This window comes from Hemiscyllium ocellatum, chromosome 16 (assembly GCF_020745735.1).
Source record: "Hemiscyllium ocellatum isolate sHemOce1 chromosome 16, sHemOce1.pat.X.cur, whole genome shotgun sequence".
In the NCBI taxonomy this organism is placed as follows: domain Eukaryota; kingdom Metazoa; phylum Chordata; class Chondrichthyes; order Orectolobiformes; family Hemiscylliidae; genus Hemiscyllium; species Hemiscyllium ocellatum.
Window position 1 is genome coordinate 71,857,822 of NC_083416.1, and position 27,509 is coordinate 71,885,330.

The window sequence follows — 27,509 nt, forward strand, 5'->3', positions numbered from 1 at the left end:
CATCTCTGTCCTAAATGGTCTACCCCGTATTTCTAAGCTGTGTCCTCTGTTTCAGCACTCACCCATCAGCGGAAACATGTTTCCTGCCTCCAGAGTGTCCAATCCTTCAATCATCTTATATGTCTCAATCAGATCCCCTTTCACTCTTCTAAACTCAAGAGTATACAAACCCAGTCGCTCCACTCTTTCAGTGTAAGGTAATCCCGCCATTCCAGGAATTGACCTCGTGAACCTACGCTGCACTCCTTCAATAGCCAGGATGTCCTTCCTCAGATTTGGAGACCAGAACTGCACACAGTACTCCAGGTGTGGTCTCACCAGGGCCCTGTACAGCTGCAGAAGAACCTCTTTGCTTCTATACTCAATCCCTCTTGCTTTGAAGGCCAGCATGCTATTAGCCTTCTTCACTACCTGCTCTACCTGCATGCTTACCTTCATTGACTGATGTACAAGAACACCCAGATCTCTCTGTACTGCCCCTTTACGTAAATTGATTCCATTTAGGTACTAATCTGCCTTCCTGATCTTGCCACCAAAGTGGATAACCATACATTTATCCACATTAAACAGCATCTGTCATGCATCTGACCACTCACCTAACTTGTCCAGGTCACCCTATAATCTCCTAACATCCCCATCACATTTCACCCTGCCACCCAGCTTAGTATCATCAGCAAATTTGCTAACGTTATTGCTAATACCATCTTCTATATCATTAACACATATTGTAAAAAGCTGCGGTCCCAGTACTGATCCCTGCAGTAACCCACTGGTCACTGCCTGCCATTCCGAAATAGAGCAGTTTATCACTATTCTTTGTTTCCTATCAGCCAATCAACTTTCAGTCCAAGTTAGTACTTTGCCCCCAATACCATGCGCCTGATTTTGCTCACTAACCTCTTACGTGGGACTTTATCAAAAGCTTTCTGAAAGTCCAGGTACACTACATCTACTGGAACTCCCTTGTCCAACTTCAGAGTTACATCCTCAAAAAATTCCAGAAGATTAGTCAAGCATGTTTTCCCCTTCATAAATCCATGCTGACTCTGACCTATCCTGTTACTACTATCCAGATGTGTCGTAATTTCATCCTTTACAATAGACTCCAGCATCATTCCCACCACTGAGGTCAGACTAACTGGTCTATAATTTCTTGTTTTCTCTCTCCCACCTTTCTTAAAAAGTGGTATAACACGAGCCACCATCCAATCTGCAGGAACTGATCCCGAATCTATCGAACTCTGGAAAATAATCACCAACGCATCCATAATTCCTCGAGCTATCTTCTTCAGTACTCTGGGATGTAGACCATCAAGCCCCGGGGACTTATCAAACGTCAGACCTAACAGTCTCTCCAACACCAATTCCTGACAAATATAAATTCCCTTAAGTTTAGGTCCTTCAGCCACTGTTATCTCAGGGAGATTGCTTGTGTCTTCCCCAGTGAACACAGATCTGAAGTACCAATTCAATTCTTCTGCCATTTCTTTGTTCCCCGTAATATATTCCCCTGTTTCTGTCTTCAAGGGCCCAATTTTAGTCTTAACCATTTTTTTGTCTTTCACATACCTAAAAAAGTTTTTACAATCCTCCTTTATATTATTGGCCAGTTTACCTTCGTACCTCATTTTTTCTCCACTTATTTCCTTCTTAGTAATTCGCTGTTGTTAAAAGCTTCCTCATCCTGCTTTTTCCCACTTATCTTTCCTATGTTATACTTTTTCTCTTTCAACTTTATATGTTTCTTAACATCCCTCATCAGCCACGGCCACCCATACCTCCTTATAGGATCTTTCTTCCTTTTTGGAATGAACTGATCCTGCAACTTCTGCATTATAAACAGAAATATCTGCCATTGTTCCTCCACTGTCATCCCTGCTAAGGTATTGCACCATTGAACTTTGGCCAGCTCCGCCCTCATAGCTCCATAGTTCCCTTTATTTAACAGAAATATTGTCACTTCCAATTGTACCCTCTCCCTCTCAAATTGCAGTTTGAAGCTTACTTATGGTCACTACTTCCCAATGACTCCTTCACTTGAGGTCCCTGACCAATTCTGGTTCGTTGCACAATACCAGTTCCAGATTTGCCTTCTCCCTGGTCGGCTGCAGCACCGGCTGTTCTAAGATTCCATCTCTGAGGTACTCCACAAAGTCTCCTTCTTGAGGTCCAATACCATCCTGATTCTCCCAGTCTACCTGCATGTTGAAATCCCCCATAACAACTGTAGTAACATCTTTGCGACAGGCCAATTGCAGCTCCTGGTTTAGCTTACATCCGACATCCAGACTACTGTTCAGGGGCCTGTCGATAACTCCCAAGAGGGTCTTTTTACCCTTAGTATTTCTCAGCTCTATCCACACTGACTCTGCATCCTCTGATTCTAGGTTTCCCTGCGCAAGGGACTGAATATCATCCTAACCAACATGGCCACCTCACCCCCTCTGCCCGTCAGTCTGTCCTTACAATAGCACGTGTAGCCTTGAGTATTCATTTCCCAGGGCCTGTCCACTTGAAGCCACGTCTCAGTTATCCCCACAATATCAAATCTGCCAATTTCCAAAAGAGCCTCAAGCTCATGCATCTTATTTCTAATGCTTTGTGCATTCATGTATTGTATTTTTGATTTGTTACTACCCTCACCCTTCTCATCAACTCCTATTCCACTCAACCTTACAGCATGATCCCTTTGAATTTTCTGCCTCATTGATGCAGTTGTCTTTCTTGACTTCCCTTGTTCTAACTTTCCCTTCAATTTCCTTCTTAAACATCCAGTTTGTCCCCTCCCCCGGCAACTTAGTTTAAACGTAGCTGTGTTGCAGTAGCAAGCCTGCCTGCCAGAACGCTGGTCCCTAACCTATTAAGGTGCAAACCGTCCCTCTTGTAGAATTTATGCTTACCACAAAACATACCCCAGTGATGCAAGACTTTAAATCCTTGCTTCCTGCACCAGTTCCCCAGCCACACGTTCAAGTCCATTATCTCCCTGTTTCTGGCTTCACCAGCCCGAGGAACTGGAAGCAAACTGGAGATAACCACCCTGGACATCCTGCTTTTCAGCCTTCTTCCTAGTTCTCTGAAGTCCCGCTGTAGTATGTTCCTCCTCTTCTTCCCAACATCATTTGTGTCGACATGTGCCACATCTCTGGCTCTTCACCTTCGTCCTTGAGGATTTCCTGCACCCTGTCTGTGATGTCTTTAACCGTGGCACCAGGAGGGCAACGCACCATCCTTAACTCCCATCTGCTGCCACAAAACCCCCAGTCAGTTCCTCTCACTATGGAGTCCCCTATTACCACGGCTCTGTGCGATGTCTGACTCTTCCGCTCTGCCTCTGCGCTAACTTTTGATTGACAGACCTGGCCACCTCTCGGACTGGCAGTGTCATCTGTCTCTCCTGTTTCCAAAAGATTCAACTTGTTCCTGACAGGTACTTCCCCTGGGGTGTCTTGCACCTGTCTCTTCTCTGTCTTCCTCATCATCTACTCTCTTCTGCTCTCTTCTGGCATGACTGGTGTAATAACCTCGCTGAAGGTCTTGTCCAGAAAGATCTCGTTCTCTCGGATGAGCCTAAGGTCCTCGAGTTCTTTCATCAGTGCTGCAATATGCCCTGTCAGTAGCTGAACACACTTTCCACACTTATTTGAGCCAGACACACCAGAGTCGTTGACCTCCCACATCAAGTACGTAGCGCACTGAACCAGCTTGGCAGTCATGTCTTCAACCTCTTCAACTGTGGCGTAATCACTTCACTCAACCTCCTTGTCAAAGACTCCTGAGCTAAAGCCTCACTCTTCAATCCACAGGAACTTCCTTGGACTCTCTTTTTGGGGCAAGTCTGTGGACTTTTAATTTAGGTTAGAGGAGGCCCTACATTGTAGGACCTGGAGTCTAGAACACACCCACTCAAACAACAATCACTTACCTTCCCGACCAACTTTGCTCTACGACTTCACTTTCGACCTTATTCTCAGCATGTATAAATACACGTTAGAACACTGTCCAGGAAGCCAGTTAGCTACAGAGGATGGCTTGAGGCTGCCTCACACTGACAGATACTCCACCTGTTGTGCCTCCTCTGAAAGAGTCCATTTTGGTTTTAAATTTTCTGGACATGTTTCCAGTCACTGTGGACACTATCTGACTGAGGACATAAAAAGACCCTGTCTTAGCAAAACTGAAACAGCTGGTGGTAATGGGGGAAGAGAAATGCCATCTCAACCAGGTTTGAAATGTTTCAGGACCTAGTGAGACCAGATCACTGTCGAGGATGGCACATTACTGTGGGGAGCAAGAGTGAGAGTGTCCTAAATAAAGTTCGCTGCCACATACTGTCCAAACTCCACTAGGGTGATCCACGGATTTCCAAGACGAAGTTGCTGGCAAGAAAATATGTCTGGTGGCCAGGTTTGGATGCTGACTTAGTTGCTGAGGTGGGGCAGTGCCAAAATGCAAACATGAACAACAATTGCAAGTAGCAGCACCTTCACAATCGTGAGAACGGCCAGGTAAACCCTGGACTCAGTTTCATGTTGACGACGATGGTCCTTTCATGGGCTCAATGTTCCTTGACATTGTGGATACCCTTCAAAGCAGTTGGATGTGCATAATGTTCATTCAACAAACTCAGGGATGACTGAGGAGCTGTGGCATTTTTCGTGATACTCGGAATTCCGGAGCAAGGCGACATCATTCAGCAACAGGTAGATCCAATATTTCCTATAGTCTGATGGGATTTGGCACATAAGGAGAGCTCCACACCATCCATCATTCAATGGCCCAGCAGAAACAGCAGTCCAAACATTGAAGCCAGTATTGAAGAAGCAGCCTACAGTGTCAATTGGTACCAAACCGTCCTGATTCCTGTTCAATTATAGGACTATCCTCATGCAACAACAAGGATAGCTCCAGCAGAGTTGCTGATGGGGAGGAGATTATGCAACAAGTTAAATGTGATATTTCCAGACCTGGGCAGCAGCAAGAGGATGAAACAGCAATAGGAATGCTAATGCCAGCCAAATGCCTCCTCTACCCAAGAGAGACAATTTAACTCAGGGAAGGAAGTTTGGTGCTGGAATGATGGAAATGGCCCTGTATGGGCATGAGACGAGGTTGACACAAGCTCAGGTCCCATGCCTGACAAAGTTTGGGTAGGTTGATACAGTCTTGAACGAAGATGTGGATCACCTCAAAGCTGTTAGCTCACAAACAGGGCAGGAGCAAAACATATCTGCCCCCTCAAATCAGCCCAAAAGCAGGTTATCCCCCTCTGTCTAGTGCTGATGAAATCTCAGAGACTGCAATGGATGCAGCCTTAATACCATTTCAGTTGGAACAAGAGGAAGAGACACTCCTGGGATGTTCCGGATGCAAAAGATGGTCTATGGCCTGATACACGCTACCTGTGTCTAGGTTTGAGGCAGAGGGACTGGACCTGGGGTGAAAGCATCGCAAGAAAATCTACAAGTCAAAGACCAGGCCAACATCTCTGGACTTGGGTTGGGGGGAGAAGCGCAACCTTATTCTCTATAAGGTTCTTGATTGGCCCAACCTCAGTCAGGAAAGCCTTGGCTGACCAATATAACCAGGAGATTAGAATCTCTTCAGTTGAGGACTGACTCCGAGCATGGCCAGTGTACTATGACTTGATGACAGGATACTAGCCTCTGTGCAGTTATTTCATTATGGAAAGGGAAAAGGATCATTCAGAAATTAAGCATCTAAATTGGGGAAAGGTCAATTTCAACATCATTAGACAGTATTTGGTGACATTTACTAGGAGCAACTATGAGCAGGTAATTACTTGGATTTCCTACACCAAATGAACAGCAGAGGATCATGAGGCAGTTCCCCACCACCTTCTCAAGGGTGTTATAAAGCAGAGGTAAAACTGAGTAAAAAGTGAGGTCTGCAGATGCTGGAGATCGGAGCTGAAAATGTGTTGCTGGTTAAAGCGCAGCAGGTCAGGCAGCATCCAAGGAACAGGAAATTCGACATTTCGGGCAAAAGCCTGATGGAGGGCTTTTGCCTGAAACGTCGAATTTCCTGTTCCTTGGATGCTGCCTGACCTGCTGCGCTTTAACCAGCAACACATTTTCAGAAGTAAAACTGAGACTGAAACACCCAAAGAGGAGCACCTTTGCCCTATAATCTGTAAAAGGTGTGTGAAAAATGGTGTAACCTGCTCTACAGTAACTTCTAGAGGTTAAATAAAATAAATTGCTGATACTCACTTTAAAATAAACAAGTAAACTTTATTTATCTAACTCTAACAGTGAACAGATTATCTATACTATGAACAAATCAAATAAATCCCTTCTAACGAATAACTATTTCTGAACAAAGCAAGATTCTAATGGTATGCTGTTCTAATAAATAAAACTCCCACCTATATATAGAAAAACACTAGATTTAGTCTCTCAAAATTACAGCCATGTTATAAATCTTCCAGGAAGTTCAGTGCCTTCTCTGTCGATTCTTCTGTCAGGAATATTAACCAGTTGTGTGCTTGATACCGTTGTTATTTGGCTAAAGTCACTGAGGAACCTTTGACAGCTGACGGTTCTCTCTCTCTCTCTCTCTCTCTCTCGAACGTTGGTGAATGGCAGCTAACTCTGGGGGTGGGGTGGGGGCAGGGGGTGTGGGGGGGCTGGGTGGGAGCGGTGGGTGGAGGTTTGGAGTGGTGGTCTTTGCCCCTGCCCTATGCTTTTTATTCCTTGATGACATATCAATATTCCTTGCAATAGGATTGCTAATATTGTTGTGAAAATCTGGGTGTACTGTACCTTTAAGAGAGTTAAAAGCTAACAGCACCAAGTGTTCTGAATAAGGTAAAAATGTAACACTTGGTTGAAAGTTAGGGTAGCTGGTTGCCTGGAAATGACAAAACAGATTCAAATTAGGCCAATCAGTTTAAATTGTGCTCCCCAAATTACCAAATTCCAATTAAGTTTGAATTATGAATATTGACTATCGTAAATGACAATGACACAATACAATGCTTTGTGGGGGGTATCAGTCCGGGGAAAATTAAATAGTTGAGAGGAGATCTGCCAAGCCAATGACATCTGCAGACTGCCTGGAGAATAGCTCTCTTAAAGGTACCTTCATCAATCAGTGACCTGTGAAACAGAAAACTCTCAGAAGATGAACAGAAAACCAAGGAAGAGAAGATTCAACATCTGACTGTTTTTAAAAACTTGAATGTTTGGTAAATCTTAATTGGGCGGTTTTATCGGACTAATATTATAAAAGGGGAAGGTCAAATATAGGTTAGAGGAAGGAGTTTAAATACCTGTTAGTTAATTATTTTCTGCTATAAATACAGTTGTTCTTTATTTGTGCTTTAAATGTTTCTTGGACTCTCAAATTTTCACAGATTGCTGTGGGAGATAAATATTTTCTGTGTTGCTGTTTTAAATTAAGCAGTATATTCTCAAAACCATCAGACTTAAAATTAACAGGCTTTTAGTATCTAAGTATCTGGTTCATACTGACTGACAAATTCAAAAGCCTGTTGCTTGATAAAAACTGCTGCTTGACCTGCTCACTGTACGGCCTTTTGATACAAATGTTTCAATTCAGGTGCTCTTTATGTACTTGCAAACTCTCAAGTTGCTGCTCACAGGCATCCATTTTAAATCTCGAAGCACAGATAAAGCACATGATCTTTTAAAAGGAGCACGCAAAGCCTTAACCCCTAGTACTTTGCAAACACAAATTCCTAACTTCTGACCTCCTAATCCACAAATACTCCACCCAATTTCACAACAAGGGCAATGAGAGATTGGCATTAAATGCGGGCACATTCCAGCTCATTGACACCAGGCCACGCTCCACAAGCTACAAACTGGACAGTTCTGGTTTCAAATGGATTGAATGGGATCCAGAAGCTCCCACATGCTGCAGCTGTGACACATGTCCTGAAGTATTTTTTTTCTCAGTTAATATATCTTTCTTAACTAAATTGTAGTTCCTCCCTTCCCATAACTGCTGCACTCATCAAACTTCCAGCTCAAAGTTTTCCTACTCAAGCAGCACTCAGACAAATATATTTTTAATATCAAAAACAAAAATGATGTAGTTAGAGATTGATAGAGGCAGGTGATCAGAGATGGCCTTTCCTGATTGATTTCATGGGAATAGGGATGTTTTATGAAATGACATTAAGACATAGTTGGGAAATATGAACTGGAGAATTTAAATGAGAGGGGTGAAGATAAAGTGCAAAATGGATGAAATGATCCCAGAACATGCTGAGTTCTGACAGATGTTGAAGTTCCCCAAGGATAAGAAATCATTTGGTGCAAAGTTGAGTGAGGAAAGCAGTAAATACATTGCAGTGAGAACAATTTGATTAGTGTGCAGTAGAGAATGAGGATGACGGGGGAGAGGGGAGGGGGATGGAACAAAGTGGGATATGCAACTGAGAAAATGTATATGAGGAGAAAGGAGACAGATCAAGTCACAAAATCGTGTTGGAATCTGCAACTCAATGGACTAAATGGCCATATTTGGGGCCATAAATGATTCAGAATCAGGGAATCATAAAGTGTAGAAGAGGACCTTTGGTCCATTGGGTCTGCACCAACAGAAACTAACTCTAAACTACACTAGTTCCACTGTCCACACTTGGTCCAGAGCCTTGAATGTTGTGACATTTTTGAAATGTCTCCATAACATAAAAATCAGAAAGGTTTTGGAAAGGACTCTCTAGCCAAATGGAAATAAAATATATTGTCTACTCTTAGCCGGGTTCCCGTGAAGACCATGTTGTTGATCCAATTATCTACAATAAGCACAGCGATGAAAGGCTTATTTCCACAAGTGCACGGACACTGTTGAGGGAGATCTGTTTCATGGTGGTGGGAGCTGAGACACTTGGAGATTATATATGATCAACAGTGGACCAGTGAGTGGAACATATAGAGCACGAGATGTATTAGGCAGGATATTCAAAGGGAGAGCAGGATGGGACTTCTTGTGTTTTTCTTCATAATGAGGCAATGTGAATGTATCAAGGAAACCGCCAGATAATGCCAAGGATGCAGAGAAGGAAATCTAACCCTAACCCTAACCCTAACCTACCAGATCATAAACTCAGGGTAATGGTAGGAAAGCAAAAGGGTCAAAGGGTATGAAGGGTTGGGGGGCGAATTGGGAAAATACAGCACATAAAGTTTGAGAATTGAAATAAGGCAAGGCAATAGGAGAGAGTTGTCTAAAAGAGGTAAAGACTTTGAAATTTTTTGGAAAAAGAGAAAACATGATGCTTGAAAAGAATGCATTTTTTTTAGCTTCATCTGTTAAACAGTTTTTTACAGAAAAGATGGTATCTATTCTGTGAGGTCTCATTCTGTTTGTGTGAGCAGGACAGAGAAAAGGTCAAATTGGTCTTTCTCGCACTCCATATGGTTCATGAAATATTTAAGAAAATTTCAACACATTGACAACAAAACAAATGATAATGATCATTCTATGGTCAGACTGAGTCACTGCAACTTCTTCTGCTCAAACACTGGCCTAGTCTTCAGATATCCTTTCCACAGCCTTTGTTATGATGCTTAATAACTATTGAAAAAATTCCTGGATTATTTTGTCCAAAATCAGAGCCATCTCTGTCTGTTTTACAATATCTCTGCTTTGTTACACATGGTTTTGTGACACAGTGAATTGAAGAGTAGGTTAAGCTCTCAAGGTTTACAACGGTAAGCTGTTTCAAACGTTAGCTTCATGATCAAATTTACCATCTCATGTAGATTATCAGCTTTCACTCCAAATTTTGATGGAACAGAAACTACAAACATTTAACACTCTCTGTCAAATGTTCATCCACTTCCCAAATGCACATTGTTGTAATAAATGACTAATTAACCAATTTGTCTTCCAGACAGTGAGGTGTTATCTCAGGGAAAGTTTCTGACAAACTGCACCATTGTAGAGGCTTATACACAAGATATAAAGGATGGGTTACTACTGCCATTAAGAGCAATAAATGGGAACAATATTTCCTTTGGATTCTATTTGTTAAGAACAAGCCCTGAGTCACTTACCATGGAGTTCCATATAGTACGGGACTGAAACCTGAGGCATGTTTTGATGAAACAAAACACATGTCCACTTCCCACTGCCTCTGTCACCTTTCCCAACAATCAGTCTCAATGATTTATCTTCTTTATTCCTCACAGTAAATGCCTTTTCTTCAACAATATTACCATTGCTATTGACCCAAACAAGTCTCATTGATTCAGTGACATCAGAGACAGAGCAGATCAGGGTAACGGAGTCTCCCACAGTTTCGACATCAGAAGGCTCTACTGTGACTGTGTAAACAAGAAAATAGTTTAGCGTTTAAACAATTGCTTGATCATTGAAAACATCATCAACATTCTGTTCCCTACCTTTAACTGTGATTAATGTAATGGTCACCATCGTATTTGATTGCATTGAACATGTGTAAACTCCTGCATCTTCAAACAGGACTGGGACAATCCTCACATTGAAATTCTTGCCATCAAACTTTGTCGTTGTGGGGACTAGTCGATTCCCAAAGTGAATTCTGTTTATATTGAGGGATTGAGATCTTGAAGCAAATGTTATGATTTCCTCCTCATGTTGAGCATCTGACCTCCAGCTCCAAACAGCAGTATCATAATAATAATAATAAGAAGAATAACAAATCAGGTTGAGTTCACTGCGATCTGTGCCTGAGCGATAAAGAGTGTAGCTCTGTTGATGTAAATCTATGAGAGAGACAGAGAATCACATGCTGGAACTGTATGCTTGAGCCAGGACAGGGAAAAGGCAAAATAGCAATAGATTATTGTTGCATTAAATTACTTTCATGTTGATCATTAAAACATTGCGTTATCAGTTTTTCAAAACAATTAACTATTTAAACTTTACTTGAGATCAATTTGTAGAAAAGGTAGACTTTGTCGAAAATCATGAACTTTTTTTTCATTTTAATATGTTTCCTTTTGATGATATAAAGATTTAAGAAGCATCCTGATGGATAAGTTAATAGGAAAAGAACAGAAGGATTCAGACTGAGTGGAGGCAAACGGTTTTTAACTTAAAAAGATTGTTGTCAGTGTAGTCTTGGTACATTAAAGGGCCTGTCCCTGTGCTGTATGGTTCTTTGTTCTTTGTTCTGAGACATCCAATTCCCAATATTCTGACACTGAGCAACAACATGTAATCCTGCTGCTAGTGATCGCTTCAATTTAACTGCAATTTGAGATTATTGAAAAGGGCAATGGGATATTCTAGTCTCAGAAATGGTGAGAGGAATATGAGACAGGGTGCAATTAATTGAGCAGTAGGTAAAATGACCAGATTTTCGGCGTTGAGATAAACTTCAGTGATGAAGTTCTCGCTCCACGGGTGGTGGTTTGACCATCTCATCTGTAGGTATCGAGGTGTTTATTCGCATTTGATTCAAAGCACAACCACACATTGCAGCCTGGAGCCCTTCCTACAACATTACCCTCCATTGGATACACACCAACCTTCCCCTCAATTGCTTGATGCTTCTAACCATGCCCTCCCGCTGCTGGACACTCTAAACCCTACTCTCCTCTGCCTGCTACCACAAAGCTGCTCTCCTCAGCCTACACACCCAATCCGCTCCTCTGATTGTTGTGTTCAACTTTTCCCATCCTCTGACAGTTTCCCTCATCCTAGATCTAGCAGACAAAATCCCCTTCCAGCCTCAACGAAAGGCTAAACCCCTATTCTGCCTCAAGTTAGATCTTGGAAAACTCAACCCTCCACACATTCCATCTCTCACCCCCTCAGCCTGCAACCCCAGGATCTCAGCTGTCAGCTCTTGGCCTCACAGAAAACGCTCCTTTGGCATTTTCCTCACTGCCTGTACTGAATGTCCTCACTGCTCACCATGCCTCAAATCACAGACTGTTTCTCACTTACATTGGCTGCTGATAGACTCACTACTGAACTGATCAGTAAAGAAGGGGAAAAAAAAAACTCAGGTGTGATTGTAGAAGCAGCAGTTTACCATTTCTCTCCATTCCATGTACAGGAGGTGGGGGTGGGGAACCTTTCTCTGATTGTTGAAAAATCCTTTAAGGTACTCCCTCTTGGGCAATTTGAAGCCTCTGTGTACTTTGACTTTGACAAGGGACTGTCCTCCAGCCCGTCCATTGGTTCATGGTTTGCAGACAGTCTAGGTTTGGGAAGGTTATGTCCAGGGCAATGTCTAGTCTGAAACCAACTCATGTCAGGTGGTGTAGGATAACATGGAGGAAATAGTTACTGGGAGAGTGTTGTAGGCTGGGATTTGCAAGTTGTAGTTTGGAACCATGTGGGCTTTTGAGATCAGGGAGCAGTTTGCCTTGATCAGGGGAAGATTCAGGCTCAGCATGGGGTTTTTGACACATTGACAGAGAGGGGTCTGGCCAGTTTGTGGACATCAGCTGTGACAAAGATGGGTTCCAGAATAAAGGGGTGAAGAATGAAGGATTACAGCAACACAGTGAGGAAGGAAGTGAATTGAGGAAATCGGGCGGTTGGAAGCAGGAGGTACTCAATTAGCCCAAAGAACTACCTCAATCTCTCCATGTGATCTTCTAATGAACTTCACAATTCTCTATCAAGTTGAAAAGAGCTACATCCAAAGTAGGAGGGTATTTTGTTTTGGAGGGACAGAATTACAATGTGCATTTTTCTGCCAATGGAAGGGGTCCCCAACAGTCAGGAGGCCAATACCTGTACAGCCATGTGCAGCTATCCTCAGTTGTTACATTGCCAGTGCAACAACAGCCTTTAATCCATCATACTCCCACAAGATCAGATGGACTCATGCCTTCAAAATACAGTGTGTCCTGATTGCAAGCTCATGCTGTCACAGATACAGAGGACTCAATGCAGTAATGGAGGCAAATATATCAAGTAACTGCTCCCTTCTTATAAAACAATTGTCACAAAGAGTGCATTCTGGCTGGATAGCTGAAGGAGAAGGAGCGATAAGAGACGAGGGTTAAGAGGGAAAGATGTGGGCAGGTGATAGCTGAGTGGTAATATCAATAGACTATCAGTATTGACACTAAAATAATGAAACAGATTCAATTCCCATCATGGCAAATGGTGAAATTTGAATTCAAATAAAATCAGGAATTACAAATGCAATGATGACCATGAGACCAATGATGTGTACTTGGAGTAGGGAAGGTGGACAGAGGGATGTGGCAGAAGCTGAGGGTGGGGTTTTGGATGAAAAAGAGGATAAATGCTCAATGTAGTATTTTGGAGTAGACAGTAAGCATTTATAATGGAGGCTGGTTAGCTCAGCTGGCTGACCAGCTGATATACATTGCACAGGGATGCAAACAGAGAAGGTGCAGTTCCTGCATTGGCTGAGGTTGCCACAAAGTCTCCACCTTCTCAACTCAACCCCACATTTTAAGCATGGTGACCCTCAGGTTAAACAGTTGCCAGTCATCCCTTTCTAATGAGTGAGTAGGATTGTGCAACTTCACCTTGACCTGTATTTGGGTGAAATGGAGAAGAAATAGAGATGACTGAATATGCCGGCATTTGACCAGTTGCAGACAAATAGTGATGGGAACAAGGTACTTGTTTATGTTTCCTATTCCCTATCACCTTATCCACACTGAAATTGTGAAAAAAAGTGCACTAGTTCAGAAACCAAAACATTTGAGTTTCACTAATTAAGTCTATAATATAAAGTATAAACAGAAAATGTGTTTTGAAGAAAGACAGAAATACAATATGATGAATCAGTGAGACATGTAGTTAGGTGTTCGCTGCAAGTTTGGGTTCTTGGAGTTCTCAGTTGAAGGTACAGCTTCACGTGTTCACATTACATGTAACGGTTTTATAACAGTGATCCTTTAATATTCACAATGAGGAAACAACACTTACATTCATAAACAGAAAAGTCTTGATTCACTTCGAGAACCATGAATCCATTTTCCTGCACCTCACACACATACAGCTTCTTATCTTCCACAGTAACATGTCTGACCATCAGATAGACTGTGTTATTCACTCGTATCTGATCGGTTTTCCCATCTCTCTGCTGAGATGAATCTCTCCGTTTCCATTGGAGACAGACTGTATCTGAGAGTTTGGAGATGGTACAGCTGAGGGTAACATCGCTGCCCACCCTGGGGGAAGGGTCCTGGGCATTTGATTCAACTATGGAAAACACATCAGGAATGATTAGTGTAATCAGTGCCAGATACAATCCAATGACGAGCATCTAACTGATTTGTTAATGTGCCCTTCCTGAGCACTTGATCCTTAACATGCAAACAAGAATAAAACAAATTAAACACAGACCGTCTTATCAGGTTAATAAGATAAACAACCTGAGTCCTGCTCCAACAGTGAGTGAGAGAGCAGAGGTAATATACTTTAGCCATGAACTCGTTGGAGGATATTGGGTCAGGGTATGTTTCTTTTGGATGGCAGTTGGGGATATCGAGACCATCATTGACAGTGAAAGATGAGGTTGTGATTGAAAGGTAGCACCACATCATCAGACATTGAGAAGGCTCCTATTCTATTCTGTGCTAAACACACAAGTATACACAGGTGCTGGGTACCTGCACAATGATCCACATCATGGTCATCACAGCCCCAGTGGCAACTTCAATCAGTGGCCTCCCAAGATGTTCCTGAGTTTGGTTCCAAGTATTTGCCTCCAGGATGAATGGCAAATGCTTGTTCTAATACTGCTCTCTCTCACATGCAGTTCCACTTGACAAATGGCCAGTAACGATCAGATCTTCAAAATGTTCTTTGTAAACAGCGCATCCATTAGCTCCCAACTTCCAAACACCCTCTACCTCAACCCTGTGAGCTGTGTGAAACTCTGGGACAGGGCTCTGATCACTGGCTCTGGTGTGTGAAGTCTGACCTGGATGAGGCAGTGTTAGATCATTGATCTGAGAGAGAAGGTCCAATTCACTTCAATGTAACAACAACTAAAGTAAGAACATACTCAATGTAATATTCTCATCTGGAGAACACGTATGCAGCCATGCACAGAGGTGAATATTATTTCAGCTTGGGGTAGATCAGGTTTTCTCACACAGTTATGTAGATGTCAGCTTATTACATATGTGAGGAGTTTGCAAATCTTGTGAGAGGGTGGTTGCACACTTGATGTCCCTCCCACTACAGAATCAGTGCATCACTGTTAAACTGGGCTTGGAGAGACTCTCATTCCCTGAAAGGCCAGGGATCACCGAATATCTCAGGGTGGATCACGTTAATAAAGTACTGACCCAATCAGCCTGTCTCCCCCTGGACAGTCAGACATCCACCCTTGACCAGTGAGTGCAAAAGTGTAAGGATAAGAGAGAGTGAATGACACTTGTGAAGGGGATGCCACTGAATGTGTAATGGGGTGGGGGAGGTTGTATGCAATAGTGAGAGTGACAGAGTATAGGCCATGGTTGGAGGTGAGGTCAGGAGCAGAGTTTAAGTATGAGGAGCAGAGTGAAGATGGTGGCACTTACCTTGGCTGAGCAGAGAGGGGTAATTGACCTTCTTGTGGGGCTGCTGGCCATTCTTGACTGTGGATACAGCACAGTTCTGGGTAGCAACCGCAACTATGCTGCCAGACTCTGATACCATGACCTCCTCAGTAGGTTCCCCAGGAAAAGGACAAGCCTCCTCTGGACATTCCCATCTCCTGGAACTCCACATCCCCATCAGAGAACCGTGGCATCATTTCCCCCTTCACTAGCAGCTTTGGAATGACTTTCCATCAATGGGCAGGGCAGATTTGGAATGCCAAAACCTGTCTGGGTGCACAGTGGCATTTCAAATGTGGCATAGTGGCAATGTATGCAGGCATTTGGCAGATATCTGGTGAGTGGTGATATCTTTCAGAAAGGGCAGGTGATAGGTGAGGATTAGAATCGGGGGGAGGGGTGCCTCGTGGTGCGGGTGAGGTACTTACTTTGATGAGTTGAGTAAGATACAGCAAAAAATCACATTCAACCTGAAAGTGAAAACACCTCCACACAAATCGATAAATCTGCCACTGAGCCAAACAAAAATAAGATTCAGCCCCAGGCCCTTTTGGGTACTTAAAGGAACCTGCACAGTGACATCTTTTGGATTGGTTTCATGTGACAGTTTCTCACTGAACTGTCAGAACAGACTTTTGTTGATTTTCAGACCTTCCAAAAACCTGTTAGTGAGCGAGTCCATTCGTTTGCTCTCCCTCTGAGAGTGAAAACAAACATCATTTAAGTACTCAGAGAGGCAGAAAGACTTGTTAAAGTGTGAAGCTGGATAAGGCACAGCAGGTAAAGCAGCATCTGAGGAGCAGGAGAGTCAATGATTCAGTTCAGAACCCTACATCAGGACCTGAAACATTGTCTCTCCTGCTCCTCCAATGCTGCTTGACTTGCTGTGTTTTTTCCAGCTCCACACTTTAGCGACTCTGACTATCCAGCATCTGTAGTCCTCACTATCTCCAAGAAAGAGCTGGGAATGCAAGCCAAGACTTGATTCCAATTGAATGGCTGCTGAATTAAACATCACCAACGTTCACAACAGCAAGATACCATCCCAAAAAACCAAACTAGAATGTGAGTAGATCATCTCATAGTTGCTTTGTAGTTTTGGCATAGATCCACAAAGTTTGTGTCTTTTTAACTGATGAATATCACCCATGATATTCTTTTACAATCTTTCTCTTGTCTATTCTGTGAGCCCAATTTGTCTGGATTTAAATTAGGCAGATTTTTCATTTGCATCTTTGTAATTATCAATCTCTTCTTGCCATTCTAAGTTTGTTAAAGTAAATCAGATGTTGCTTCCTTGTTCATTCAGGAAACCTGGTGTGAATTTCTCTTATTTTAGATAAGACTAAAGGAGATGGCCTTGTGGGATTATTGCTAGACTATTAATCCAGTGACCCAGGTAATGTCCAGGGGATCCAGGTTTGAATCCTACCATGGCAGATAGTGAAATTTAAATTCGATAACATCTGGAATTAAGATTAGATTACTTACAGTGTGAAAACAGGCCCATCGGCCCTACAAGTCCACACCGACCCGCCGAAGTGCAACCCACCCATACCCCTACATTTACCCCACGGGCAATTTAGTGTGGCCAATTCACCTGACCTGCACATCTTTGGACTGTGGGAGGAAACCAGAGTACCCGGAGGAAACCCACGCAGACACGGGGAGAATGTGCAAACACCACACAGTCTGTCGCCTGAGTCAGGAATTGAATCCAGGTCTCAGGCGCTGTGAGGCAGCAGTGCTAACCACTGTGCCACCATGCCACCCATAGGCCCACATGATGATTGTGAAAATGTTATTGATTCCAGGGAAACCCATCTTGTACACTCATGCCCTTTTTGGAAGCAATCCTGACATTCTTATCTGGTCTTGAGTATTTAAAATTTGAACTTAGGCTGTTGTCAGAAGCAACAAATATATGGAGGTTTTAATTAACCACAGAATGTTTTTTCAGTTTAAAATAACACAACAATATGACTTAAAGTTATAATTTGACAGTGTGAACCTGTACTGCTGCTTTGTTGAATTGGTTGAAATAGAAGATAAAGCAAACAAAGGAGTTTTCATAAAATGAATACTGACACAATAATTGACCATTCGAACTTACCTTGAACTGCTACCATGACATGACGATTTATGTGAAACAAGAACCTTTTTCCAGGAAATATCATTGGATTAGTCTGTTGCCAATCATGTCACCATAATACGGTTGATTGGACTTTTCTTGTAATTAAAACCCCTTTCCCAGGGAATATCATTAGATTATCCTGCTCTCAATCATGTCACCTTATTATACTTGATTGTCTTTTCTTGTAATTAAAACTGTACTGTCTCTCAAAAAAATAAAATGTTTATTGTTCAATAGTAATTGTGCAATTTTGCCACTGAACACAGAAGCTTCAGCCTTCGTGTGCTGAACAGCATTGCGTCAGGCTACCTTACTTTATTAAACTAATGACCTTGCTTCATTCAGACTGCATTCAGTTGATTCCTTTGACCAGTCTTGAACCAAGAGGCCCCTTCAAGAGGTCCATATCTTCAGACTGACCTATGTGTGACTCCAGACCCAAAGCAATATGGTTGACTTCTAACAGCCCTCTAGGTAATTAGGGTTGAACAATAAATGCCAGTGACACACATTCCATGAATGAACAAAAGTAGGGAAATGGTCACAGACCAATGGGAAACATCTTTATGATTAATTTGGTCATCTTTCACAATTGTGATGATCATAATATTGACTTCCAACTTGACTTCCAGTGCACACTTCCCATCAGCTTGTGGGACTGTAATTGTAGAGTAAAAAGTGAGGTCTGCAGATGCTGAAGATCAGAGCTGAAAATGTGCTGCTGGTTAAAGCACAGCAGGTTAGGCAGCATCCAAGGAACAGGAAATTCAACGTTTTGGGCCAGAGCCCATCATCAGGAATGAAGTTGAAGGGCTCTGGCCCGAAACGTCGAATTTCCTGTTCCTTGGATGCTGCCTAACCTGCTGTACTTTAGCCAGCAACACATTTTCAGCACTGTAATTGTAGCTGCCTTCTTAAAAATTGAATCTTTAAAAGAAGAGACTTAGGTCAATCACATCATGAAATGGAAGGTGGCAAATAAGAGATCACATTGACTGCAATTGTTTAAGAAGGCAGTTCACTACCACCTTCCCAAGAGCAACTCGGGTTGGGCAAGAAATATTAACCCATCTCCTACACGAATTAAACATTTAGTTGTTGTTGGGAACAGGAGCAGGACAAAATAGATTTCAGGATTACAGCAGGACTGAAAGCAAATATGACAGCTGGAGCAAGACAGGGAACAGGGTGGATCGGGAGCAATGAAAGAGTTCCCCATTTTTCAATGATTTCAACACTGTTCGGGGAAATGACAATAAAGGAATGCCACATCATTTTGTGGATGTGCAGATCACAGAACAGAAACCTATACAACAGTGCCACAGTGAAAATTACTAGAAGTAACGGGTTAGTTTGTAAAAAAAAATCAATACATGCTACAGAGACTGTGACCCGTATACAAACTCACTGTTATATAGATTGATCCAGTTGTTCTAATGTTGAAATTGTCAAGATAGTTTTGCTCATTTTGACAATTTCAAAAGGAATAATGAACAGAATATATCCCCTTGTGTTTCTGTGAGAAATGCACTTTGTGCACTGCATGACTAAAACTCATGCAATCCCATCTCCACATGTCCAATTGTTTACAGTCAGTTTATTGAATCTTTCCAAATGATATTTCACTCACCTTTGATCCCAAAAATGTTGTACCTTTTCAGGATGACTTCATTCAGCGGCGTCTGAAACAGGGTGTACAATCCCGCAAAGTCGAATTTGAGCTCTTGAAGTCTCAGATCTGGGGAACGATTATCATGGGACATCCACCAGTGGCAGTTATTGTTTCTACAGTATTCACTCCATTCTGCATTCCATGACCTCGTCCTTGTTTTCTGAAAAGTAACCAGCTGTTGTTTTTCTTGCCCTGAGTGTGGTTCCCATTCCCAGACAAAAGTACCCTCCCCAGGATTGTCTGGTCCTTGTAATGAAATATCACCACGTCCATCTTCAAAATACTGATAAATTGAATTTCCTGTTAGAAAGAGGAATCATAATAGCATTTTAAACCATGGTAGTATTTTAATATCAAATCATAATGCTTTCACCTAATTTATGTCACTATTACTATCATTAATTTAGTTTGACTGAAGACAACTTTGTACGAGCTGGATCTACAACAGGTTTCCAATCTGTTTTCCCTGGAATAGTGTTTCTGAGTTGGGAGGAGAACAGGCATTTCCTGGGTGCACTCTCCCCCAGTCTAGAATGCAAAAGAGACAAATCCGCTCTGAAAACACACTCCCAGTGACTCATCTTCAGAAGCAAGTCCTTTTTTGTGAAAGTTGACAATCCATTTCAATGTATTCAGAAGCTTCCTGTTTGCCGTTGGTGACCCCAGGCACACCTTAAGTCTGAAGTTCACTATGATCATTTACTGGACACATTCAAATCATCATCTGCAAATTTTTGAAGGAGAACTGCAAAATAAAGGTCTGGTTGGAATGGGGAGATACTGTCAGAGGAAGAGTTGGAGTGTGTTTATCAAAGTCCCAGCATTGGAGCTGGGACTTTGATAAACACAGGAAAAAAAATGGCCTCCTCTCCATCAAGCTCATCAAGAATGGGAGTCTGGGACCAAAGGCTCTGATGATGAGAGGTTGAGGCATGGGGCAAGGTCTGGGTTGAAGCCCCACCTGCTCAGAGGTGTGTTACAACACATCTGAACAAGTGGATGATAATGATCTCGGATATTCTCTATTATTTAGTTCCCTACACACTCACAATGTTTTCTGAAGCAGTCAGGTGATTTATTTTTTTCTAAAGTAATAATCAAGGTCAGAGAATCCTCAAGGATCAATGACCTAAATCAATTTTTCTTCAGAGTAAAGGGATAATACTGTTGGGTTTATTACAGATATATCAGACACTAAAGGCCATTAGCTTTGTTTTCTGTTCATAGAATATATGACATAGAACAATACAAAGCAGAATAGGTCCTTCGGCCCTCGATGTTGCGCCGACCTGTGAACTGTTCTCAGCTCGTCCCCCTGCACTATCCCAAAATCATCCATGTGCTTATCTAAGGATTGTTTAAATCTCCCTAATGTGGCTGAGATGACTACCTTAGCAGGTAGGGCATTCCAAACTCTTACCACTCTCTGCGTAAGCAACTTGCATCTGACATCTATCTTAAATCTATCACCCATCAATTTGTAGTTATGACCTCTCGTACAAACTGACATCATCCTCCTAGGAAAAAGTCTTTCACCGTCTACCCTATCTAATCCTCTGATCATCTTGTATGTCTCTATCAAATCCCCTCTTAGCCTTCTTCTTTCCAATGAGAACAGACCCAAGTCTCTCAGCCTTTCCTCATAAAGACATTCCCTCCAGACCAGGCAACATCCTGGTAAATATCCTCTGCACCGTTTCCAATGTTTCCACATCTTTTCTGTAATGGCATGACCAGAACTATACACAAAATTCCAAGTGTGGCTGCACCAGCGTTTTGCATAGTTGCAGCATGATATTGCAGCTCCAGAATGCAATCCCTCTACCAATGAAACCTCACACAACGTATGCCTTCTTAACAGCACTATCCACCTGGGTGGCAACTTTCAGGGATCAATGCACATGGACTCTAAGATCCCTCTGCACATCCACCTACCAAGAATCTTTCCATTGACTAAGTATTCTGCCATCCTGTTATTCTTCCCAAAGTGCATCACCTCACATTTAGCTACATTGAACTCCATTTGCCACCTCTCAGCCCAATTCTGCAGTTTATCCTAGTCCACCTGTATCTTGTAACATTCTTCCAAACTGTCCACTATTCCACCAACTTTCGTGTCGTCTGCAAATTTAATAATCCATCCACCTATGCCTGCGTCTAAGTCATTTATAAAGATGACAAAACAGCAGTGGTCCCAAAACAGATCCTTGTGGCCCACCACTAGTAACTGGACTCCAGACTGAATATATTCTGTCCAACAGTTTCTTATCCAAATTGCTAAATCACCCTCAATTCCATGCGTCTGCATTTTCTCCATCAGCCTACCATGTGGAACCTTATTAAAGGTTTTACTGAAGTCTAACTATACCACATCAACTGCCCTACTCTGATCCACATGCTTAGTCACCTTCTCAAAACATTCAGTGAGGTTTGTGAGACATGATCTGTCCTTGGCGAAACCATGTTGACTATCTGAAATCGAATTGTAGCTTGCTAGATGATCATAAACCTTATCTCTCATAATCCTTTCCAAAACCTTTCCTACAACAGAAGTAAGGCTCACTGGGTCATTACCTGGGTCATCTCTACTGCCCTTCTTGAAAAAGGGCACATTTGCAATCTTCCAGTCCTCTGGTACTAAACCTGGACACAACGACGACATAAATATCAAAGCCAAACTCTCTGCTATCTCCTCCCTAGCTTCCCAGAGGATCCTCGGATAAATCCCATCCAGCCCAGGGGACTTGTCTACTTCCACTCCTTCGAGAATTGGTAACATCTTTGGAAAAAATGTCAAAACAACAGCAGTTTAAAAGGGAGAAGAGCAGACAAAGGAAGCACATGGTGAGGACAGTGCAGGGGAGGGAGAGAGAGAGAGTGAGAGGGAGAACCTGTACGGTTACCACATTAGCTGTTTGAATTTGTGTCTCACTGGACATCAGAGTGCATCTGGGAAAATTAACAAACAGTGAAATTCACAACTAATCTTGGAGGAACTGTTGGGCGAACTTTACAGCACAGAATCAGATAAGTTCTTTGTTGTTTTAAGTCTGCCAAAGAGAAAGGCTGCAGTAGTGAGTACAGTGGATTCTTTCTTGATTATATGTTTTTGCAGATAAGTCTCTTGATTAAACTTAAAATATAAGCCAAAGCTATTAATTTAACCTGGGGCAGTGTTTGTAGAGGAATAAGATGGTGTTATTTTCTGGGTCTATAGATTGTGAAGGAGCAAAAATGGCCTTTGCAGTGATATGTACTTCTTGTCAGATGTTGGAGTTTAAAGAGAGTTTAAGGGTTATTGTGGATTATATCTGCCATAAAAGCTGTTGGATGCGAATCTTATCAGATCGAGTGGATCGGTTGGAGAGACAGTTAGAAGCGATGAGGAATTTGCAACAGCAACAGTATGTGATGGATGGCAGTTATAGGCAGGGGGGGAAAGTCTCAGATACAGTCACATAGATGGGTTAACTCCAGGAAGGGTAAGAGAGGTAGGCTGCGAGTGCAGGAGCCTTTTGTGAATATACCCATTTCAAACAGGTATGCTGTTTTGGAAAATGAAGGGGGTGATGGATTCTCAGGGGATCGTAGCATGAACAGCCAAGTTTCTGGTATTGAGACTGGCTGTAATGCAATGAGGGGTACATCATCTTCCAAGAGATCAATTGTGTTCGGGGATTCTGTAGTCAGAGGTACAGACAGACGTTTCTGTGGCCAGCAGAGAAAAAGCAGAATGGTGTGTTGTTTCCCTGGTGCCCGGATCAAGGATGTCTCAGAGAGGGTGCAGAATGTTCTCACAGGGGAGAGGGGCTAGCAGGAGGTCATTGTCCACATTGGAAACAACAACAATGGTAGGGAAAAGGTTGAGATTCTGAAAGGAGATTACAGAGAGTTAGGCAGAAATTTAAAAAGGAGGTACTCAAGGGTAGTAATATCTGGATTACTCCCTGTGCTACAAGCTTGTGAAGGCAGGAATAGGAGGATAGAGCAGGTGAATGCATGGCTGAGGAGCTGGTATATAGGAAAAGGATTCACGTTTTTGGATCATTGGAATCTCTTTTGGGGTAGAAGTGACCTGTACAAGAAGGACAGATTGCACCTCAATGGGAAGTGGACTAATAGACTGGCATGGAAATTTGCTAGAACTGCTTGGGAGGATTTAAACTCATAAGGTGAGGGGGGCGGGGGGAGTGGGAGATGTACAGCTGAGAACAGAAGTGAGTCAAAGAGTCAGGGCAGGCAGGGACAAGGTAGGACTAATAAATTAAACTGCATTTATTTCAATGCAATGGGCCTAACAGGGAAGGCAGGTGAACTCAGGGCAGGGTTAGGAACATGGGACTGGGATATCATAGCAATTACGGAAGCAAGGCTCAGGGATGGGCAAGACTGGCAGCTTAATGTTCCAGGATACAAATGCAAGAGAGGAGGGGGAGTGGCATTTTTGATGAGGGATAGCATTACAGCTGTGCTGAGAGAGGATATTCCTGGAAAGACATCCAGGGAAGTTATTTGGGTGGAACTGAGAAATAAGAAAGGGATGATCACCTTATTGGGATTGTAATATAGACCACCGAATAATCAGAGGGAAATTGAGAAACAAACTTGTAAGGAGAACTCAGCTATCTGTAAAAATAATAGAGTAGTTATGGTAGGGGATTTTAACTTTCCAAACTTTCCAAATCCGACTGGGACTGCCATCGTGTTAAAGGTTTAGATGGAGAGGAATTTCTTAAGTGTGTACAAGACAATTTTCTGATTCAGTATGTGGATGTATCTACTAGAGAAGGTGCAAAGCTTGACCTACTCTTGGGAAATAAGGCAGGGCAAGTGACTGAGGTGTCAGTGGGGGAGCACTTGGGGCCTTTATTCGTGTTAAAATAGTGGAAAAGGATAGACAATATCTAAAAGTTGAAGTTCTAACTTGGAGAAAGGCCAATTTTGACGGTATTAGGCAAGAACTTTCGAAAGATGATTGGAGGCAGATGTTTGCAGGTAAAGGGACGGCTGGAAAATGGGAAGCCTTCAGAAATGAGATAACAAGAATCCAGAGAAAGTATATTCCTGTCAGGGTGAAAGGGAAGGCTGGTAGGTATAGGGAATGCTGGATGACTAAAGAAATTGAGGGTTTGGTTAAGAAAAAGAAGGAAGCATATGTCAGGTATAGACAGGTATAGATCGAGTGAATGCTTAGAAGAGTATAAAGAAAGTAGGAGTATACTTAAGAGGGAAATCAGGAGAACAAAACGGGGACATGAGATAGTTTTGGCAAATAGAATTAAGGAGAATCCAAAGGGTTTTTACAAATATATTAAGGACAAAAAGGTAACTAGGAAGAGAATGGGACCCCTCAAAGATCAGCAAGGCGGCCTTTGTGTGGAGCCACAGAAAATGGGGGAGATACTAAATGAATATTTTGCATCAGTATTTACTGTGGAAAAGGATATGGAAGATATAGTCTGTTGGGAAATAGATGGTGACATCTTGCAAAATGTCCAGATTACAGAGGAGGAAGTGCTGGATGTCTTGACATGGATAAAAGTGGATAAATCCTCAAGACCTGATCAGGCGTACCCGAGAACTATGTGGGAAGCTAGAGAAGTGATTGCTGGGTCTCCTGCTGCGATATTTGTATCATCAATAGTCACAGGTGAGGTGCCAGAAGACAGGAGGTTGGCAAACGTGGTGCCACTGTTTAAGAAGGGTGGTAAAGATAAGCCAGGGAACTATAGACCAGTGAGCCTGATGTCAGTGGTGGGCAAGTTGTTGGAGGGAATCCTGAGCGACAGGATGTGCATGTATTTAGAAAGGCAAGTAATGATTCGGGATAGTCAATATGGCTTTGTGTGTGGGAAATCATGTCTCACCAACTTGATTGAGCTTTTTTTGAAGAAGTAACAAAGAAGATTGATGAGGGCAGAGCAGTAGATGTGATCTATATGAACTTCAGTAAGGCGTTTGACAAGGTTCCCCAGGGAGACTAATTAGCAAGGTTAGATCTCATGGCTAACAGGGAGAACCAGCTATTTGGATACAGAACTGGCTCAAAGGTAGAAGACAGAGGGAGGTGGTGGAGGGTTGTTTTTCAGACTGCAGGAATGTGAGCAGTGGAGTGCCACAAGGATTGGTGCTGGGTCCTTTACTTTTTGTCATTTAAATAAATGATTTGAATGTGAGCATTAGAGGTACAGTTAGTAAGTTTGCAGATTACACCAAAATTGGAGGCGCAATGGACAGTGAAGAGGGCTACCTCAGATTACAACAGAATCTGGACCAGATGGGCCAATGGGCTGAGAAGTGGCAGATGGAGTTTAATTCAGATAAATGCGAGGAGTTGCATTTTGGGAAAGCAAATGTTAGCTGGACTTATACATTTAATGGTAAGGTCCGAGGAAGTGTTGCTAAACAAAGAGACCTTGGAGTGCAGGTTCATAGTTCCTTGAAAGTAGAGTCGCAGGTAGATAGGATAATGAAAAAGGCATTTGGTATGCTTTCCTTTATTGGTCAGAGTATTGAGTACAGGAGTTGGGAGGTCATGTTGCGGCTGTACAGGACATTGGTTAGGCCACTGTTGGAATATTGCGTGCAATTCTGATCTCCTTCCTATCGGAAAGATGTTGTGAAACGTGAAAGGGTTCAAAAAAGATTTACAAGGATGTTGCCAGGATTGGAGGATCTGAGCTACAGGGAGAGGCTGAACAGGCTGGGGCTGTTTTCCCTGGAGCGTCAGAGGCTGAGGGGTGATCTTATAGAAGTTTACATAATTATGAGGCGCATGGATAGGAAAAATAGACAAAGTCTTTTCCCTGGGACTGGGGAGTCCAGAACTGGAGGGCATAGGTTTAGGGTGAGAGGAAAAGATATAAAAGAGACCTAAGAGGCAAATTTTTCTCGCAGAGTGCAGTACGTGTATGGAATGAGCTGCCAGAGAATGTAGTGGAGGCTGGTACAATTGTAACATTTAAGAGGCATTTGGATGGGTATATGAAAAGGAAGGGTTTGGAGGGATATGGGTCGGATGCAGGCAGGTGGGACTAGATTGGGTTGGGATATCTGGTTGGCATGGACGGGTTGGACTGAAGGGTCTGTTTCCAGGTTGTACATCTCTATGACTCCATCTATGACCTATGCATAACTAACCTCGATCCTTTCTCGTCTAATATCTCATACCTCATTCTTTTCCTCTACAATACCCTCCTTTTCCTCAGTGAACACTGATGAGAAATGTGTATTTAGCACATCTCCAATCTCTACAGGGTCCACACTCAACTTCCCATTTCTGTCTTTGACTGGCCCTATTCTTAACTCTCTCTTTAAATCCTTCCTAGCTGATCTGTGACTCTCCATCGCCTCATCTGTACCAGCTTGCCTCATCAACACATGAGCCTCTTTCTTCTTCTGAACATGAGATGCAATTTCTGTAGTAAACCATGGTTCCCTTACCTCCCTGCCTGACAGGGACATATCTATCAAAGACAGGCAATATCTGTTCCTTAAACGAGCTCCACATTTCAATTGTCTGCTTCCCCTGCATTTTGCTACCCCATTCTATGCATCCTAATTCTTGCCTAATCGCATCACAATTGCCCTTGCCCCATCAATAACCCTTGACCTGTGGCGTGTACATATCCCTTTCCATCACTAAACAAAATATAATTGAATTATCGTCATTCCCTCCAAAGTGCTCACTTACAACTAAATCAAACACCTGGCCTGGTTAATTACCAAACACCAGATCCAGTGTGGCCTCCCCTCTTATTGGCCTTTCGACAAGAGGGGAGAACAATTTAGATTGAACAAGACTTATCTGACAAAAGTTAAGTTCAGGAAAAAACAGGATTGAGTTGAGAAACAACTCAGAAGGATATCAAACCAATTTAGGAAACCATTCACTTCAATTATTTAGTTGAAAAAAATTACACACTAGATCGTAGTTCAACAGGTTTATTCGGAAGCACTGGCTTTTGGCGCGCTGCTCCTTCATCATGTAGCTGTGGAGCAAGACCTTAAGACACAGAATTTATAGCAAAAGATTTCAGTGTTTTGTAACTGAAATTATATAGTGAACAAACCTAAATGGCTGTTAACTCTTTCATCTTTTGGAATGGGCTGCAGGTTTCAGCTCATTAACATGTAAATCCCAGAATTTATTTTAAGTCACATTTTCGAGATAACT

General features: G+C 42.5%; 1 protein-coding gene across 1 annotated transcript in view; it reads right to left on the reverse strand.

The window, feature by feature from the left end:
- The window catches only part of LOC132823470 (uncharacterized), a 51,228-nt gene that overhangs the window by 16,963 nt on the left and 6,756 nt on the right, over window positions 1–27,509 (reverse strand). The window contains exons 4-7 of the mRNA XM_060837373.1: window positions 19,292–19,633; window positions 13,906–14,181; window positions 10,401–10,742; window positions 10,053–10,322 (exon numbers count right to left, since the gene is read on the reverse strand). Of these exons, the coding sequence (XP_060693356.1) occupies window positions 10,053–10,322; window positions 10,401–10,742; window positions 13,906–14,181; window positions 19,292–19,633 (1,230 nt within the window). The remainder of the gene's footprint in view (window positions 1–10,052; window positions 10,323–10,400; window positions 10,743–13,905; window positions 14,182–19,291; window positions 19,634–27,509) is intronic.